Source organism: Maylandia zebra, linkage group LG22, assembly GCF_041146795.1.
Source record: "Maylandia zebra isolate NMK-2024a linkage group LG22, Mzebra_GT3a, whole genome shotgun sequence".
In the NCBI taxonomy this organism is placed as follows: domain Eukaryota; kingdom Metazoa; phylum Chordata; class Actinopteri; order Cichliformes; family Cichlidae; genus Maylandia; species Maylandia zebra.
In genome coordinates this window covers 15,260,370-15,276,185 of record NC_135187.1, presented here as the reverse complement: position 1 = coordinate 15,276,185, position 15,816 = coordinate 15,260,370, and the positions used below count along the sequence as shown (strand labels likewise).

The following is a 15,816-nucleotide window of genomic DNA, read 5'->3' as shown; positions in this document are numbered from 1 at the left end:
CAATCCCTGTGAGCCAAGATTTTGTTTCTGACAGTTGTGTCAAGCTGACATCAGGTTGGCACTGAACAGGAAGCGTTGGCCAGGGGGCAGCCAATCAGAAGAAAGTAGAGAAAGAGGCCTTTAAGGAACGGCAGTTGAAACCATTTATTTCAGGCAGATGGACAGTATAAGATGAAAAAGGGCCTGTTGAGAATGTTAAGCTGCTCTAAAATAAGAATATGGAGTTGGAAATGGAGTGACCAGATCCCAACAAACTAAATATGCAGAAATTTGTGTGGGACAAAGTGGAACACATCAATAATGCTAAGAGGTATATTTAACTTAAAATACAATACAATAAATTCTACATGTTGGTGGCTTGTCATTTAGTAAGAACAGGATAAATATATTTTATTTCAAAGTCTCTTGCTAAGTAGATACAAGCTTTTTATCCTAATGAGTATGCATTAGGCTTGTTAACATTTTTCTGATTATAACAAAAAGCTTTCCCTTTACAAAAGTGCTTGTTCTGCAGAATCAGTCAAAATGTGGGACAGACACGAAATAAAAATTCTGTGCAGTCCAACATAAACAGCAACATCTGGTCACCCTAGCTAAAAATGAGCATAACACGTCTGTTTATAGAGAGAAGCATATATGTTCAAACTGAGGTTTGGCATGCAACTCTTTCAGCTCGAATCACACCAGCTTTTGAACTAAATGTTACAACTGCTGCCCTAAAAACTGCCTAAATCAAATTACAAAGGCAGTGAATTTTTAAATGAAGTCCTTTTTTTTTTTTTAAATACATATTTGGGATGTGTGTATGTCTGTGTCTGTTTGCAGGGCAGAGAGTCTGCAGCTTCATTTTGACCTGGAGCTGTGCCATCTTGCAGCTGGAACCGATGCTAATGCTCTGCGATCTCAACGCAGAGACTGGCAGAGACGGCTCAACACACAGATACAAAATATCGCCCTAGAATTGGTGGTCAACATCTTCAGGTACAGCTTTGCAAATGTCATAGAAATAAATGATTACTATTACAAACTGAGTATATTTAAAATCATTTTATCACTCTCCCTCTCTTTCTTTGCTTCAATTCCATGTATATGGATGGTTTTGTCAGTGGGGTGCAGGACTTCCTAAGCCATGAACACAGGGTTTTTAACAGCGAGGAATTTCTGAGAACGAGGGAGCCAGCAGACCAGTTGTTTTACAAGAAGGTACACTCCCACCTCTACAAACTAAAAAAGCGCCCACTGGTAAACACAAAAACGCTAACTGCTCTTACGCGGTTCTCTTTGTTGCTATCTCAGGTATTAGAAACTCACATCTTCCACTCATTCCTGCGTGACCGGCTAAACAGGAAATGGGACACCTTCAGCCGGATGGAGCAGAACACACGTAATCTCATGCACAAGTATGATAAGAGCATGATGTCATCACTGGTTTCAGTGTGAATGTTAATCAGTTCCAACATTACACGTTTCGTCAAACAATCTCAGGTGGTAGCTCTCAAACAGGTACAGCAGGTGTCCACTGTCTTAGTGTAATTTACTTGTGAGTCATTACTCAGCATTTTCCTGTCTGTACTCCTTGCAACATACAGAGGCTGAAACTGAATCCAAGATTATCTCAGAGCTGCTCTACCTGTTAAACGAGCAGCAGCTGTTTTGGCAGTACATTATTAATATCATTAATTGTGGTTTTGGGGGGGAGTGACTCTGGGTGAGTTTGTAAAATGTAGATTTTTGCATTTTTTAACTGCTAAAGTGACCCACATGCTGTAAAATTTTGTGCAGATACCAGTGTATGAATAGCCTGTGTATGTAGTGCTTTTTAGTAATTTATTTAGCTTTTTGTGCCAGAGGGGGGAAAATAAATCACTATAAGTAAAGACTGTTTTAAAGTATTTCAGCACTTCACCACTCTCTTTGAATGAGGATCAGTCAAATCATACAAATTTTTGAAACTGGTCAAAAGGACCACAAAATTGATATAAAACAATAGTGAATGTCATCTTACATGGTAATACTGATCATTTATTTCAGTAAATTACATTTCACTGACTTCTTGTCTTGGTCAGACAATGCAAGTCTTATATAAATCTGCTTGGGGTTTTGACTATAAGGTGTGCATTTGGGGTTATAATATATAATAAATTAAAAAAGAGATTAAATGGTTCTTACTTGCTGCCCTAAAAATATAATCATTTAACAAAACAAGCGCACAAAGGTTAGGAACGAGAAGTTAGAGCTAAGGTGCTCATGACTCATGAAACTCATAATGAATAACCAGATTGAATGACTTTTGTTGCGGTCATGCATTTGTTCCAGTGCTAGTTGCAATTGACATTAAATCAGGATTTTCATTAGAATACTTTGCTTTGGAGATGTTTTTACTGTCATCGCATAACATGTCAGCTAGTTTGCTGACTTGGCCTCTGGGGATAACAAGCTTCCAGTGCAGGCAACAGATTTGTTGGCCAAAAATTCCTCTTCTGTCCTTGGTCATAATTTGCAAATTCATATAAATAGAAAATAAAACACCATAAAAGACAAATACATAGAATATGATTGACAGCTATGTCAGAATAGATTTTTAGCAAATGCAGTCCTTTTTTGCTGTTTTGCACATAGTATGCAACCAAAGCCAGCTGAAGCATGATTGGTCAGTAAAACTCAGACTTTTTTTGCATTCAGGTATTTGTTTATAGAGATTTTACAGTCATAAATGACATGTTAAAAATGCACGTTATCCTCTGTAAATAAATAGATTTGTCTGATTCAATTACTTTCACCTGCTTGCTGTCATCACCAACCATAAAGAAAACACAATCTGTGCCTCAATCATTTTTCTATTCAGGAATCGTGGAATGACGGAGTCTCCCCGGCGTCCTCCCATGTCTGAGCTATCCAGGTCTGGCTACAGAACATACGGCAGCCCTGACAACAAGCTGAGCAAAAGGCTGGGAGCCAGCCTGCCAAATCTGGTGCAGTCTGTCAGTGAAACTTTACCCGTCATCAGTCCCAGAACAGTCTGCAGGAAGATGACACCTGATATTGGTCAGTCCCAGTTAAGGAAAAGTGAAAGTGATTTAGCCAAGTAGCAATCAGTTTCTAATTTTGTTTGTCTCCCTTCAGGTTTAAAGTCCCCCAAGAAAGCAGTGAAAGTTTTCCGTCTTCCAGAATTCCCTCCTCCGCTGGCCTACCACTATGTCCAAAACTATTATTCTGACATGATTGCTTCACTGGGGAAAGCTATTAATGCTACACCACCGGAAGAGTCTGCTCTACTGGCCAGGTACGAGAACGAAGAAACCTGAAATCTCATATAAAGTAGAAATTTATAAAAATGTACAAGGAAATAGGTTCACGTTTCTTCAATAAATTGTATTAATTTTTGGATGGATGGATGGATGTCTCTATTTAAGTCATTTTAACAATATCTGAACCTTACATAGTGTCAGATCCCTAACCATCTCATCTATTTCTCTGTTCAGGTACCATTATCTGCGTGGTTTGGTCAACACTGTGTCCAACAGGCGTCTTGATGCATTAGAGGACTTTCAGAGTCTGTACAAGACAGACTCTGATATTTTTCCCTCTCAGATGGTTAAGTCTTTAGTGGACTCCCTGCCAGAGTCTGAACGTTTACAGGTCAGTTCAGGTTGTCATGACTGTGTGTTTTACTCTCCCTGCAGATATAAACCCTGTTGCCTAGAACCATCTTAGTTAATTACATCTTTAGCCACTTAAACACAATATACTTGTGTTTCAGTCATCAGTCCCAGAACAGTCTGCAGGAAGATGACACCTGATATTGGTCAGTCCCAGTTAAGGAAAAGTGAAAGTGATTTACTTAAACACAATATACTTGTGTTTAAGTAACCATAGTTTTCTTCTTTCTTTACAAACTACCCTCAGTAAGATTGTGAGGTGTTAACAGCATCAAATATCATGTCAGCAACTCAGTTTCTCATCACAGGATAAGTAGGTGATTGCAGATTATTTTAACAATAATGACTTTCGGTGCAAAAAAGGGCAAGTCCACTGCTTCCGCCTCACCTCCTAGTCTAAATGAAGTCCATCTTAGTTGTTTGTGTGTAATCTTACTGACAGTTAAATAAACAAACAAAGGCCTCTGCCATAATGTTGAAATCTCCCGACAGGCGGATAGAAAGGCAGAACTCAAACGGCTTATCAGTCGGGTCAAAAGGGACCAGGAGCGGGAATGTGCGGGCCGTGGAAACGGGCACGAGGAAGGCGCCATAAAGAGATTCCAGCTGCCGACAAAATACATGCAGCTTGAGGAGTTTGTGAAATGTGTCCAGGAGTCTGGCATTGTTAAAGACCAAGGAACTATTCAGAGACTCTTTGATGCTCTAACTGTAGGTAGGTACTTATTTATTTGACCAATTACCCTAAAAGCTGTGAGAAGTCTCAGGTTTTTTTATTTGAATTACACATAATTTTCGGGGGGGCGGAGCCTGCTTTGTACTCTCTCACTAAAGCATGTCAGAATTGGTAAATCACACATGCACACACTCACAGGATATTTCCTGTGTCTTTGTCCTTCTTCCTCTCTTTTTCCAAGCAAATATTTATTCTTCGGGTTAAACATTACCTCACTCTTTCTTGAAGGATTTGCTGTGCAGCTTTCAAGGCATAACCAGAGCTTCACTGGGCAGTCGTTGCCCTATGACCTCTTTTTATTTGCTGTTTACTTTTTGCACATACTCGAGGTGTTCTCAGTCGGAACAGAGGTGACTTTTTCAGTAAAAGAAGCATCAGTTCACAAGGTGCAAGTAGTTCCACAGTCCCTGATCTGACAACTTTCATGTTGGCTAAGATTTTTCTTGTGTTGGTTTTAGATATTAAAGCTTTGGCGTGTGTAGTAAAGATTTTCAGTTCCAGTAGTAATAATAATTTGGGAAAGAGTGTCACTAAAACATATGTGATTGGAAAAGAAGGAAGGAAGCTTACAGTGAGAACTTATCTTTGCCTGCACACTGGGATTTTGGAAAATGCCTTCTTTCTTTCTTTCTTTCTTTTTTTTTTTTTCTGTCATAACATCCTGTTGGAGGTTGTGACAGGCTAATGTCAGGTTTTCCTTTCTACTTTCACTGCGGAGGATAAGATTCAGAGTCACATCAACAGGATTTGGATCTCCTTTTGCATTGTAAATGTATTATAATTACTGTTTCCTATTATAAGTTCCTGTTGTATAGTCACTTAAAAAAGTGGTGTTTATATAAAAATGACTACAACATAACACATGGTTATGTAGTAATTTTAGAACATGTTACGAAAGCGTTGATGTTAAATGAAAAAGGCAGTCAGGCGGTGACTGTGTGTGATTCAGTGGGTGAGAACATAGTTTCGTATCTCTCTGGGTGGTTGGTTGGGTGTGGGGGTGCACAGAGGTGATGCACTGTATGTGGCCATTGTTGGAGAACAGTAGGGATTGCAACTTGCAGTCGCTCACTCTGCAGGCATGCTTGGAAAGAGAAACAGAGCTGACTCAGAGAGTAAGCAGATGCCTGTTTATAATAATAATAATAATAATAATAATAATAATAATAGATTGGATTTATATAGCGCTTTTCAAGGCACCCAAAGCGCTTTATAATACCACTATTCATTCACACACTGGTGGAGGCAGCTACAGTTGTAGCCACAGCTGCCCTGGGGCAGACTGACAGAAGCGAGGCTGCCATATCGCGCCATCGGCCCCTCTGGCCAACACCAGTAGGCGGTAGGGTAAAGTGTCTTGCCCAAGGACACAACGACCAGGACAGAGAGCCCAGGGATCGAACCGGCGACCTTCCGGTTACAGATGCGATTCCCAACCCCCTGAGCCACGTTCGCCCCGACAGTTATGACAGTTTGTGACACAATTCTGGGTTTATGACAACTTAAAGACTTATTATTTTTATTAAATGATGTTTAAAATGAGGTTTTAAACTGTTTCAGACCAAGTAGGTCTGATACTTATATATCAGACCTACTATCCACAAACTCTCTTCAGTTGTTTTGAAAGTGTGTGTTTGTTTGATGCAGGTCATCAGAAGCAGGTCAGTCCAGATTTGTTCAAGGTTTTTTACACCATCTGGAAGGAGACTGAGGCTGAGGCACAAGAGGTCTGTACTGTACTTTACACTACTTTAAACAAATTACGATGGGAGAATTAACAGTGATTTGCGGTTCTGTGTAGATTATAATTTAAATTATAAACCTACTATTAAGTTTTGTTTCTGCAAATGGGGAAAAAGTGCCATTCTTTAAGTTAAAATTTCAGTTTATTTCCTTGAAATTCAAATAATTACAATTATTTTTAATTATTTTCTCAGATCTATGAGGTGGTAACTCAAAATTCTGAGATTAAAAACCTGAAATTTTGGACTTATGGATGACAAGAGATTCTTTCGTTTTTTCAGTGGCAGAAACCAGTTTCAATAGTTTACACTGTAGTTGAACAAATTGGCACTTTATGCAGGTTTTTGTGTTCGTTTGATCTGAAGGTTTGTCTGCCAACATCTGTTTTGGAGCACATTGAGGCCAACGAGTGCGTCTTCAAGGTGTCGTCTTCAGTAAAGACGAGCCGCGGAGTGGGGAAAATCGCCATGACTCAGCGACGGCTCTTCCTGCTCACGGATGGACGGCCAGGATACGTGGAGGTGGCACAGTACCGAGATTTAGATGTGAGATTAAAAGAAGAGAAATCCCGAGATACAAATACAGCTGTGCCCAGTAAGATAAGACTTGAAACGGCAATCTATAGTAGATGTTGTCTTTGTGTACTTTTGTTTTTTGTTTTAGGAAGTAAAGGTCTCCTCAGCTCCCTTCATGCTCCTGCGAATCCCAGGCCTGAAGCTTCGTGTCCGGGGAAGGAAGGAAACTTTTGAAGCTAATTTGAAAACGGAAACTGAGCTTTGGAACCTGATGGTCAAGGAAATGTGGGCCGGGCGCTTCACAGCTGACCAGCACAAGGTAAATCTGTGATGAAGAGGCTGTGTGGGTGTTGCTGTGAGGGAGCATAGAGGAAAATGATAAGCTTCATCAGGAAAATTTATTGAGTTACCTTGCTCGTTTATTATTCATACCTCGTGTTTATTCAGGCATCAGTTTGAGTGTGTGTCAGTTTCTGTGAGGGAGTGGTTGAAATTCCCTCAGTTATACATGAACACAAATAGGCACACTTGAACAAACACAGGGGGTTTCCTTTGTGAAACCAAAAGATGTAACTGTAAAATATCTGTCTGTCACATTTACCCCCCTCACTGTTGTTCTCTTCTCTTTATTTAAACTATTATCATTTCTCACTTCCTTTGATTGTCAGTTTCTATAGTCAGGCAGCCTGTGATGACTGTCCAACTTGTCTGACAGGATAAACATCTACAGCACTGCTTAGTCACATGTAAATCTTGTTTGATCGTTGATTATTTCAGTTGTAATTGCCTATATTTACAGCTTGTCCTGTTTGTATATCATGTCAATATAAGTATTTTTGGGTGTGATAAGTTTATTGAGACCATAAATCTTTAGTAAACTAAGATATAGTCATTCTGAGAAAGAGTGACCATATATCTTTAATTTGACTTGATTTGATTGGTCAATGCATTATGAAGACTGAAATATATGTATGACCTCTGAGATGGATTGCCATTGCTGTATACGCCTTTTAAGTCTGAGAGTATGACTCATGATGACTATTTATCCTGGTATATTTTTTTTCTCCTTTGTGACATCAGCATTTTTTTTTTTCATTCATTTTTATTATAAAAAAAATCACTTAACCGCTGTTGTATGTATGTCTGGTCTGGTGATGGCATCTGGCTTATTGAGGTTGACCTTGAACATCAGTCAAAAGTACATTAGTGAGTGTTTACACCAGCTGAAATTGTATTCTACAAACTTTGTAAAAGTATAAGGATCGTAGCCATAAGCATTGCCTTCTAATGCTTTTTTTTTTTTTTTAAACAAAAAATTCTGTCTCTCTCTTTCTCTCAGGACCCCCAGTACATGCAGCAAGCTCTGACCAATGCCTTATTAATGGACGCAGTAGTGGGAAGTCTTCAGAGCAGCAAGGCTATCTATGCTGCTTCTAAGCTGGCTTACTTTGACCGCATCAAGATGGAAGGTAGAGAAAGATGTGCTTTGTTATGGTTATGGACATATTTGCGTAATAAAACTGTGCCCGTTTGGAAACTTTATGACTCATCGAGACTACAGTAATCTTTCACTTTGAGTTTGTGCTTTCATCACCTGGTTAAGGTTAGTTGCTTCTCTTTGCTTTGTCTCCAGTCCCAATGATGGTTCCCAAGACAACTGCAGAGATACTAAAGCACAAAATGAACCCTTCGCTGGAACTTGCTTCACCTCAGGCTGTGGATGTTCTTCTCTACACATCAGGTACACACACACACACACACACACACACACACACACACACACACAGCTTTTAAATGTGTCCCGTAAACGAGCAGTTTCTCCATCATTTCTCATCAACACTGTTACAACAAGTTTCAGCCTCTTCCCCTTTTTTATTGGTCATTGTGGGAGTCGATGATGTGATTGGCTCTTTGGAGCAGCAGAGCAATTTCCCAATCTAACTGTGACACTAACGCGCATGCACTGACATATATGTTGACTAATGCACAAAAAAAACCAACCTGGTGTTTATCTGTCATCACTGTGGCACACACTGACATAAAAAACATGCAGATGCAATAAAGTTCCTCAACCACACTTCCTCCCCAGTCTCATATTACAGTAAACAGCAAAAGGAGTTGCAAGATATTTAAAAACATGCTGGGAAGGAAACCTCTCCTCAATCTCTTAAATAAATGGTCATAAATATGTGGACTCTCTTCTTTTTATTGTGAGCTGTGAAATCATAGGAAAGCACAGGATAAGTGCTTTACATAGTGATTACAAAACTGCAGCGGGAATGGCTGTATGGGCTGTCTGGGTCCTGGGGAGGCCATGACTGAGGGTGTGCAAATGTTTTTTGTTTTTGTTTTATCAAGGTTTGCTTGAATTGCGTCGGCAGTGGGTCTGGGATCATTGTCATGCTGAAAAAGTAAGCTGTTAATATTTCAGGGTGTAAAAGTCTCATGGTACTTCTTTTCTCTCATAATTCTGTCAATTTAAAAAAAAAAAGATTGCAGACTCTACTTCTTTCTAAAAGGAAGTATAAAGAACAGACACTGACACAAGTTATGAAGAAATGTAAGGACTGCAGAAGTAGGGCTGTTCGATATAACGATATATATTGGATAACGATATAAAAACGTCTATCGTCTATCGCCGAAAACGGCGGCCTTTACAACTTATGTCTAAAAATGTATAGTTTCATGCATCTGTTATACAGTCATTGGTTAAAACACTCGACTCCAGCTACATGACGCGCAGCTGGAAACACTTCCCGCAAGACGAGCTGCCCGAGATTCACATAATTTATAGAAAATGTTACATTTCTGTGATTTATATCGTTATCAGGACGATAGAATTCTTACATTGGGATATGAGATTTTGGCCATATCGCACAGCCCTATGCAGAAGGTTGGTTTTTTTTTAAGTAATTACTTTAGGGGTTTTTTTCTGTCCTAATTAGTTGTTGACTGTAAACAAGGGGAAGAGAGTTTGTGTAATAAAAGTCTCTGTCTGGACGTGACCTGTGGACTGTTGTTGGCTGGCGGCTTGATCCTGACAGGCCAAAGGGATGAGTGATTTGATGAGAATGCAGATCATTTTATGGCCTTCACAGTCACCTGATTTAAACACCTAAGAAGACACAGTAAACTGTGCGTTCCACCACACCGGAAAAACATTAAATAACATAGAATATCTTCTTTTTTTTTTAATGATATTCATCCTTATATTAGTGTAAAGCAATAGAAGAGTAACTGCCAAGGAAGTGAAACTATCTTCTTGTAGTTTGTGGTTTATTTATTTATTTTCTTCCTTTAATATGTCACCTATGAATTGTGGTTATTATTTGTGGCCTTTGTTGTTTAGTGCATCCTTGATTTTTATCCTGGGGCACCGACAGCCTGGCACATTATATGGCAGGAAGACCGTGAGTGAAAAGCTTTAAAAAAAGATCCACAGAGCCATTCAGTGGCCTTCAGCAGGCAGCCATCTGGGTCCACTTAAATACATGCTGGTGGCAGACTAACCCCTGCCACTAGCACAGTCACACTCAGTGATCCACACATTAACAAACACATTTCAGTTCTTCTGTAGCAGTCTGCTGCTCTTTGGGATTTCTGCTGGTGAAAAAGAACAAATCTGGCCATTCAGGTCCTCCCTCCCCGGCCCTCTCGGACTCTTTCTCCCTCTCCGGTTTGAATATAGGTCACTGAATTGAGTTCCTGGCACAGATCCGGTTCACACCCCCTCTCCTCTCCCCTCTGTTCTCACTACACTTTTTTCTTTTTCTAACTTTTTCACTTCATAAGTCCTCTTACCTTCTGTTCCACTGCCCTTTTCTGCTCCTTGAAGTAAAAACACAGGATGTTACTTTTTTTTTTCTTCTCCATGAGCTGGGGCATTTTTTAAAAGTGCTGAATCCGTTGGGAGAAATCTGACCGTTGGTTTGGTTGGGTGGAGTCGAGCTGCAAAATAACATTGACATGAAGTGCTTCCCTTCACACTGCTGGAAGAAAACTCCTAAGTAGCCTCTGGAGTAGAAGACAGAAATCTGTATAAGTAATATTCACTGCAGGCCAAGTGTAATGATAGGGTGTTGAGAAATAACTGATAAAGTGTGTGTGTGTGTGTGTGTGTGTGTGTTCTATTTCAGGTCAACTATGGGTATCGGTAAATAAGGGGAAGGTGATGGTGTTTGATGCCTCCAGCTGGTCCCTCACACACACCTGCCATGTTGGGAATGCTAGACTGGTGAGAGGAACACATGAAACGAATAATCAGGCTCAGACTGCTCTAAATGATTGTTTCCAGACATTTTTACTTAACGTCTGGTGCATGACTCCGGTTATCAGTGCAAAAACTCCACCCATCTGCCGTTCAAAACTTTATTTCGAAGGGGCAACCAATCAGAAGAAAGCTAAAACATCTTGTTTAAGACAACGAATGAAATAGATTTTTTTTAAACTGTAAACTTTGGAACTACAACAGTTAAGCTCTAATGTAAATGTCAATACAATATGGAGCTGGAAATGAACATTGCAGGTCCACTCTTAACACAGTTACAATTTTATTTTTATTCATGAAAATATTTGTATTCAGTTATATGGGTTGGCTGATGCCTGTCCCAGATGTGACAAGGCAAAAAGGAGGGGTACGCTATGGACACGTTGCTTGACTAAGGGCTAAAACACACAGGCAGTCAGGCATTCCTGACCAGATTCATACATGGAGTCACCAGTTAGCCTAACCTGCATGTCTTTGGATTGTGGGAGGAGGCTGGAGTATTGGAGGGAGAGGGAAAACTTTCCAACTCCACACAGTTCAAATCCACTGACCAGTTGTGTCAGTGGATTTGAACCTGGGACTGTCTTGCTGTGATATAACAGTGCCATAGACTGCACTACTGTGCTATGCATGAAAATCAAAAGAAAAGACCCAAAAAAGCAGTAGTAAATATTCAAATTTGATCCTTTCACACAGTTAAGCCTCTACATGTTAAACTGGCTTCTCTAAACCTCTGCTAGTAGTCTTTTTTCCACCACTAAATAAAAACACCTGGCCAGATGTTTGCTCATCGCTGAACTAAATCAGCAGATAAGCACACCACAGACATCAGGTACATATTAAGTATATATATTAAGTGGTTTTTGTTTCTCCTTCTCTGGCTTCACTTCAAACATTATCTTTCAACATGAAATCTCATGTTTGTAGGGAATCCATGGTGTGTTTTGAATAGTTTACATTCCCTCAAAGAACAAAGCATTTTCCAGTGATAGCTGGCTGGAGGGTTGAAAGCACCAGCCAGTGGTCGAGCTTCATAAACATTTTCTCCAGGAGAAAGGATTTGTGAGGTTTTAAGACACTCCTTAAGTCTAACCCTTACTTCAACTGTGCAGTTCAGTTACATGAAATATGTTGGAAGTGTGAGACAGAGATGGGCGGAGTATGTGTTTTCACTTATAAAACACTGGCATGACGATTTCTAACTTTCACCAGCAGCGTGAAAACAGCTGTTGAGAAAATATCATGAAATTATTGTAGACAAAGTAATTTAAACATTTTTTCTATTGATAATTTTTAGCTGTAACTTCCAAGTCTATTTGCACATTCTGTAACACAGAGGTACTTGATATTAGAAGTAATGTTTGTCAGGTAGTGTTTCAGTAGTTTATTAGAACAATTTTGCCGCCTAGTGGACATGCTGAGTATTGCGTCCTGCATGAAGCTCTTAGCAGCTCAGCTGGAAGAGCTTCTGACATTTAAAAATATGCAAAGACACCTGCTGTGGCGACCCCATTGTGAATGTGGGAGCAGCTGAAAGGAGCTTTAGAATGAATTGACTGAGTTGTTGGTTTTTTTGTTACCCAGGTAGAAGATTTTGAAGATCCAGGTAAAAAATGTGTAAAGCTGTAATACCTGCGGACTCGTGCTCAGAAACATGTTTCTGGTTTCAGAACTGCATGTTGGAGGTTGACAAAGATCAGGTGTGGATGGGCTCTGAGGACTCAGTGATCTACATCATCAGCATAGTGGCCATGGTGTGTAACAGACAGCTGACTGAGCACAGGGCAGAGGTCACAGGACTGGCGGTCGACAAAGACAAATACAGGTAACGCAGAACAACAGCCACAACAAAAATACACAATCACCCCCCCCCCCAACTCGGGCCGCACTGCCTCACTGCCCTCACATCACATACCGAACACACCTTCCCAGATTTTCTGCTAAAGCTGCAAATTGTCTCCTCTCTCATTCTAATGTGCTGTTCTTGCTGTCACTCTGCTGTTTCGACCCTTAAACCTCCAGTATTCTCATGGAGGCTTTATAAAGAAGTTTATTCATCACTGCCAATATGATATGTATGAGTACCAACTTCTGATCGAGGGAACACCCAGTTTCTGTTTGTGTATTCTAATCAAACAGTTAATAATTTCAGTTATAAATTCGCAGTTTAAAGAAATGAACTTTGAAACAGAAAGTTAAGAAAAACAGCAAATAAGCCATCAGCAATATAAAAGCATTCAATTTGTTTGATGAATTTCTTGAACTTGTATACTATTCTTATTCAGATGAATAACAATATCATAAGTCGACTGGTTGTTTCAGCAGTATTATCATTATTGTTAGGTAATTAAAGTTGTATTCAAGGAATGGAAATGTTTGTGTCTAATCCACTCTGTTCTTGAAATGTACATTAAAAATAATCTTACCAGCCTGCTTTGTTCTTCAGCCAAAAGGTGGCATACTCCTGCAGTGCAGAGGGGACAGTCATGGCGTGGGATGTCTCCACATTGCAGGTTGGTTTAATATCAACCATTGTTCACACCTGTTTGCATTTCTCTTTCAGCTTGTTTGACTTTTCCTTTTCCTTCAGGTGAAGAAGCACTTCCGCCTCTCCTGCAGCCGTCTGCAGTCCATTTACAGCTGCAGCGGCACGCTTTGGTGTTGTAAGTTTCCTTCACACTGGACAGTTGGAAAAATGGAAAATCTGAGACTTTGATGATGTAAAGTGAATACCCTCTCTTTCCGTCTTTCCCTCTGGTCTGGTTTAAGGCTCCAGAGACAGGATAATGGAGGTGTGGAGGAATGGTTCATTAAAACGTTGCATGAATTTACCAGAACAACAAAAAGGCTCCACAACTACTTTCAGCTGTGCTCTGATCTTACCAGAGGTACAAACACACATTTTGCTCTTAATATTGTTTTTCTTTAATAAATGTATTTTCATTTTGTAAGAGTGACCCCGTTTCACCTGATGTGTTTGTGTCAGCGGGAGGAAATGTGGAGTGTGTGTGCAGATTCTGGAGAGGTGTCTATTTGGCACATTAAAGACTGCAGCAAACCGTTCCACCGCATCACCCTACAGGACTGCACCGGATGCTACTGCATAATTAAAGTTAAAAACCAGGTTAATACACACACGCACGCACACGTACAGAGCAATATGGAAAATATTCTTATTTTTATGGTTGATGTTAATATGATAATCAGTGAGTCTCAGAAGTGCTCATTTTTCACATTTGAACATTCAAAATACAATGTTTTTGTTTTATTTTTATTTGTTTTAGTCCTTCTTTAATTTGTTAAATTCTAAGAGAAGTTAACTAGTTGCAATAGGAGCTTAGGGGAGAGTGGGGCAATGTAAGAAATCTTTCAGTGAAGTTAGCCTTTCAATCATGAATACAACACAAGAATAAAATGGGTATAATGCGGCTTCAGGATCTTAGTTGTTATTCAAACCATAGCAGCAGAAGCAGATCATTAAAAACAATATAAGGCACAAATAAAGGGGTCCTTCAGTCTACTTGCCCTTATGAGGAGCAAAGCTCCATCCACACAAAGCCCCCATCCATTCACCATAAAAAGTTAATGACATTCAGCGACTTCAAGTTTATTTTTAGAAAGAGGGGCAATACATATTAATGAACATTTTAACAAATGTAAATATGCCAGATTATAGCCTTGGGCTAATTTCCATCTGCAGACCCTCTGGCAGGTTGGTGTTAAACACAAGTTAGTAAAAACATACAGAGACACTATTTACAGGTCATGTGACAAGGACAAAAACAGTGATCACATTATACTAGAACAAACAATGACAAGGAGAGTGGACACAGAGGACAGTATAGATAACAATAACGGAAACACATCAATTATATTGCACAAACCCAGTATTGTATATGCCCTGACCGTCGTGATATTGCGTTCACCCATTGCACTAACAGTTGTTTCCCTTTTTGTAATACACTAACTCTTTTTCCCGTCCAATATAAAACATGATTATTAAACATGATTACATGTTTGTGTGTCCCTCAGCCGCCCTTTTAAGTGACTCTTAAAGATGGGTAGACTTGTACTTTCCCTCACTGACAGTGGAAGACTATTCCAGAAGCTCATTCCCTGATATGACAGAGCATTCTGTGAAAAGGTGGTCCGCCTGAATGCCAGTTCACAATCACCTCTAACAGTGGCTCGAGTCAGTCGAGACCCGGCAACACTGCTAGACTTTTGTTTAATAAAATCACTCATTGGTGGAGGCGCCAGACCATATATAACTTTGTATATTAGACAGGCAGATATAATTTGAAATTAGTAAAATTTAAAAACTTGTATTTTTCTAAAATTTGACAATGGTGATATGAAAAAGGTTTTTTTATCTAATATTTTCAATGCTCTTTTGTAGCACACTTCAATTGGCCCAGTAGCAGCAGAGCTCGTATAGGACCAACTTGTAATACAATATTCAATATGAGCCAGTATCATTGAGTGCAGGAATGTAATCGCTGCTGTGTCTGTTAATGATGTGCGGATATGTCTAAAGTTCTGTCTATTAACATTTACAGTTTTCACTACTTTTTTTTAATGTGTTTTTTAAAGGATAATTTAGAGTCTAGTAGCACTCCCAAGTACTTAAATTCCTCAACATTAATTAATGTTAATTAATTCTTGTGCACCTTTGATCATTGTATTGGTGCACGACAGTTTCAGCTAAGCTTTAGCTGTCAGACTGTCGGCCTCACATTTGACTCTGGAATACTTTGGCATACACAGAATTTTGTGGTCAGCTGCAAAGACTGCAAGGTACCCAAGTCCTGGCGATGCAAAACAAGCCCAAATCACCATGTTTCACAGTTGGTATGAGGTGTCTGTGCTCACATGCTGTGTTTAGTTTTCACCTGT

General features: G+C 39.6%; 1 protein-coding gene across 1 annotated transcript in view; it reads left to right on the top strand.

Moving 5' to 3' along the window:
- The window catches only part of dennd3a (DENN/MADD domain containing 3a), a 28,558-nt gene that overhangs the window by 10,323 nt on the left and 2,419 nt on the right, over positions 1-15,816 (top strand). Inside the window, exons 12-29 of the mRNA XM_004549137.4 lie at positions 826-981; positions 1,107-1,203; positions 1,297-1,400; positions 2,846-3,045; positions 3,124-3,283; positions 3,483-3,639; positions 4,152-4,374; positions 6,043-6,122; positions 6,504-6,683; positions 6,802-6,972; positions 7,993-8,122; positions 8,287-8,394; positions 10,790-10,887; positions 12,591-12,745; positions 13,367-13,433; positions 13,511-13,583; positions 13,690-13,808; positions 13,907-14,044. Coding sequence (XP_004549194.3) covers positions 826-981; positions 1,107-1,203; positions 1,297-1,400; positions 2,846-3,045; positions 3,124-3,283; positions 3,483-3,639; positions 4,152-4,374; positions 6,043-6,122; positions 6,504-6,683; positions 6,802-6,972; positions 7,993-8,122; positions 8,287-8,394; positions 10,790-10,887; positions 12,591-12,745; positions 13,367-13,433; positions 13,511-13,583; positions 13,690-13,808; positions 13,907-14,044 — 2,416 coding nt within the window. The remainder of the gene's footprint in view (positions 1-825; positions 982-1,106; positions 1,204-1,296; positions 1,401-2,845; positions 3,046-3,123; positions 3,284-3,482; positions 3,640-4,151; positions 4,375-6,042; positions 6,123-6,503; positions 6,684-6,801; positions 6,973-7,992; positions 8,123-8,286; positions 8,395-10,789; positions 10,888-12,590; positions 12,746-13,366; positions 13,434-13,510; positions 13,584-13,689; positions 13,809-13,906; positions 14,045-15,816) is intronic.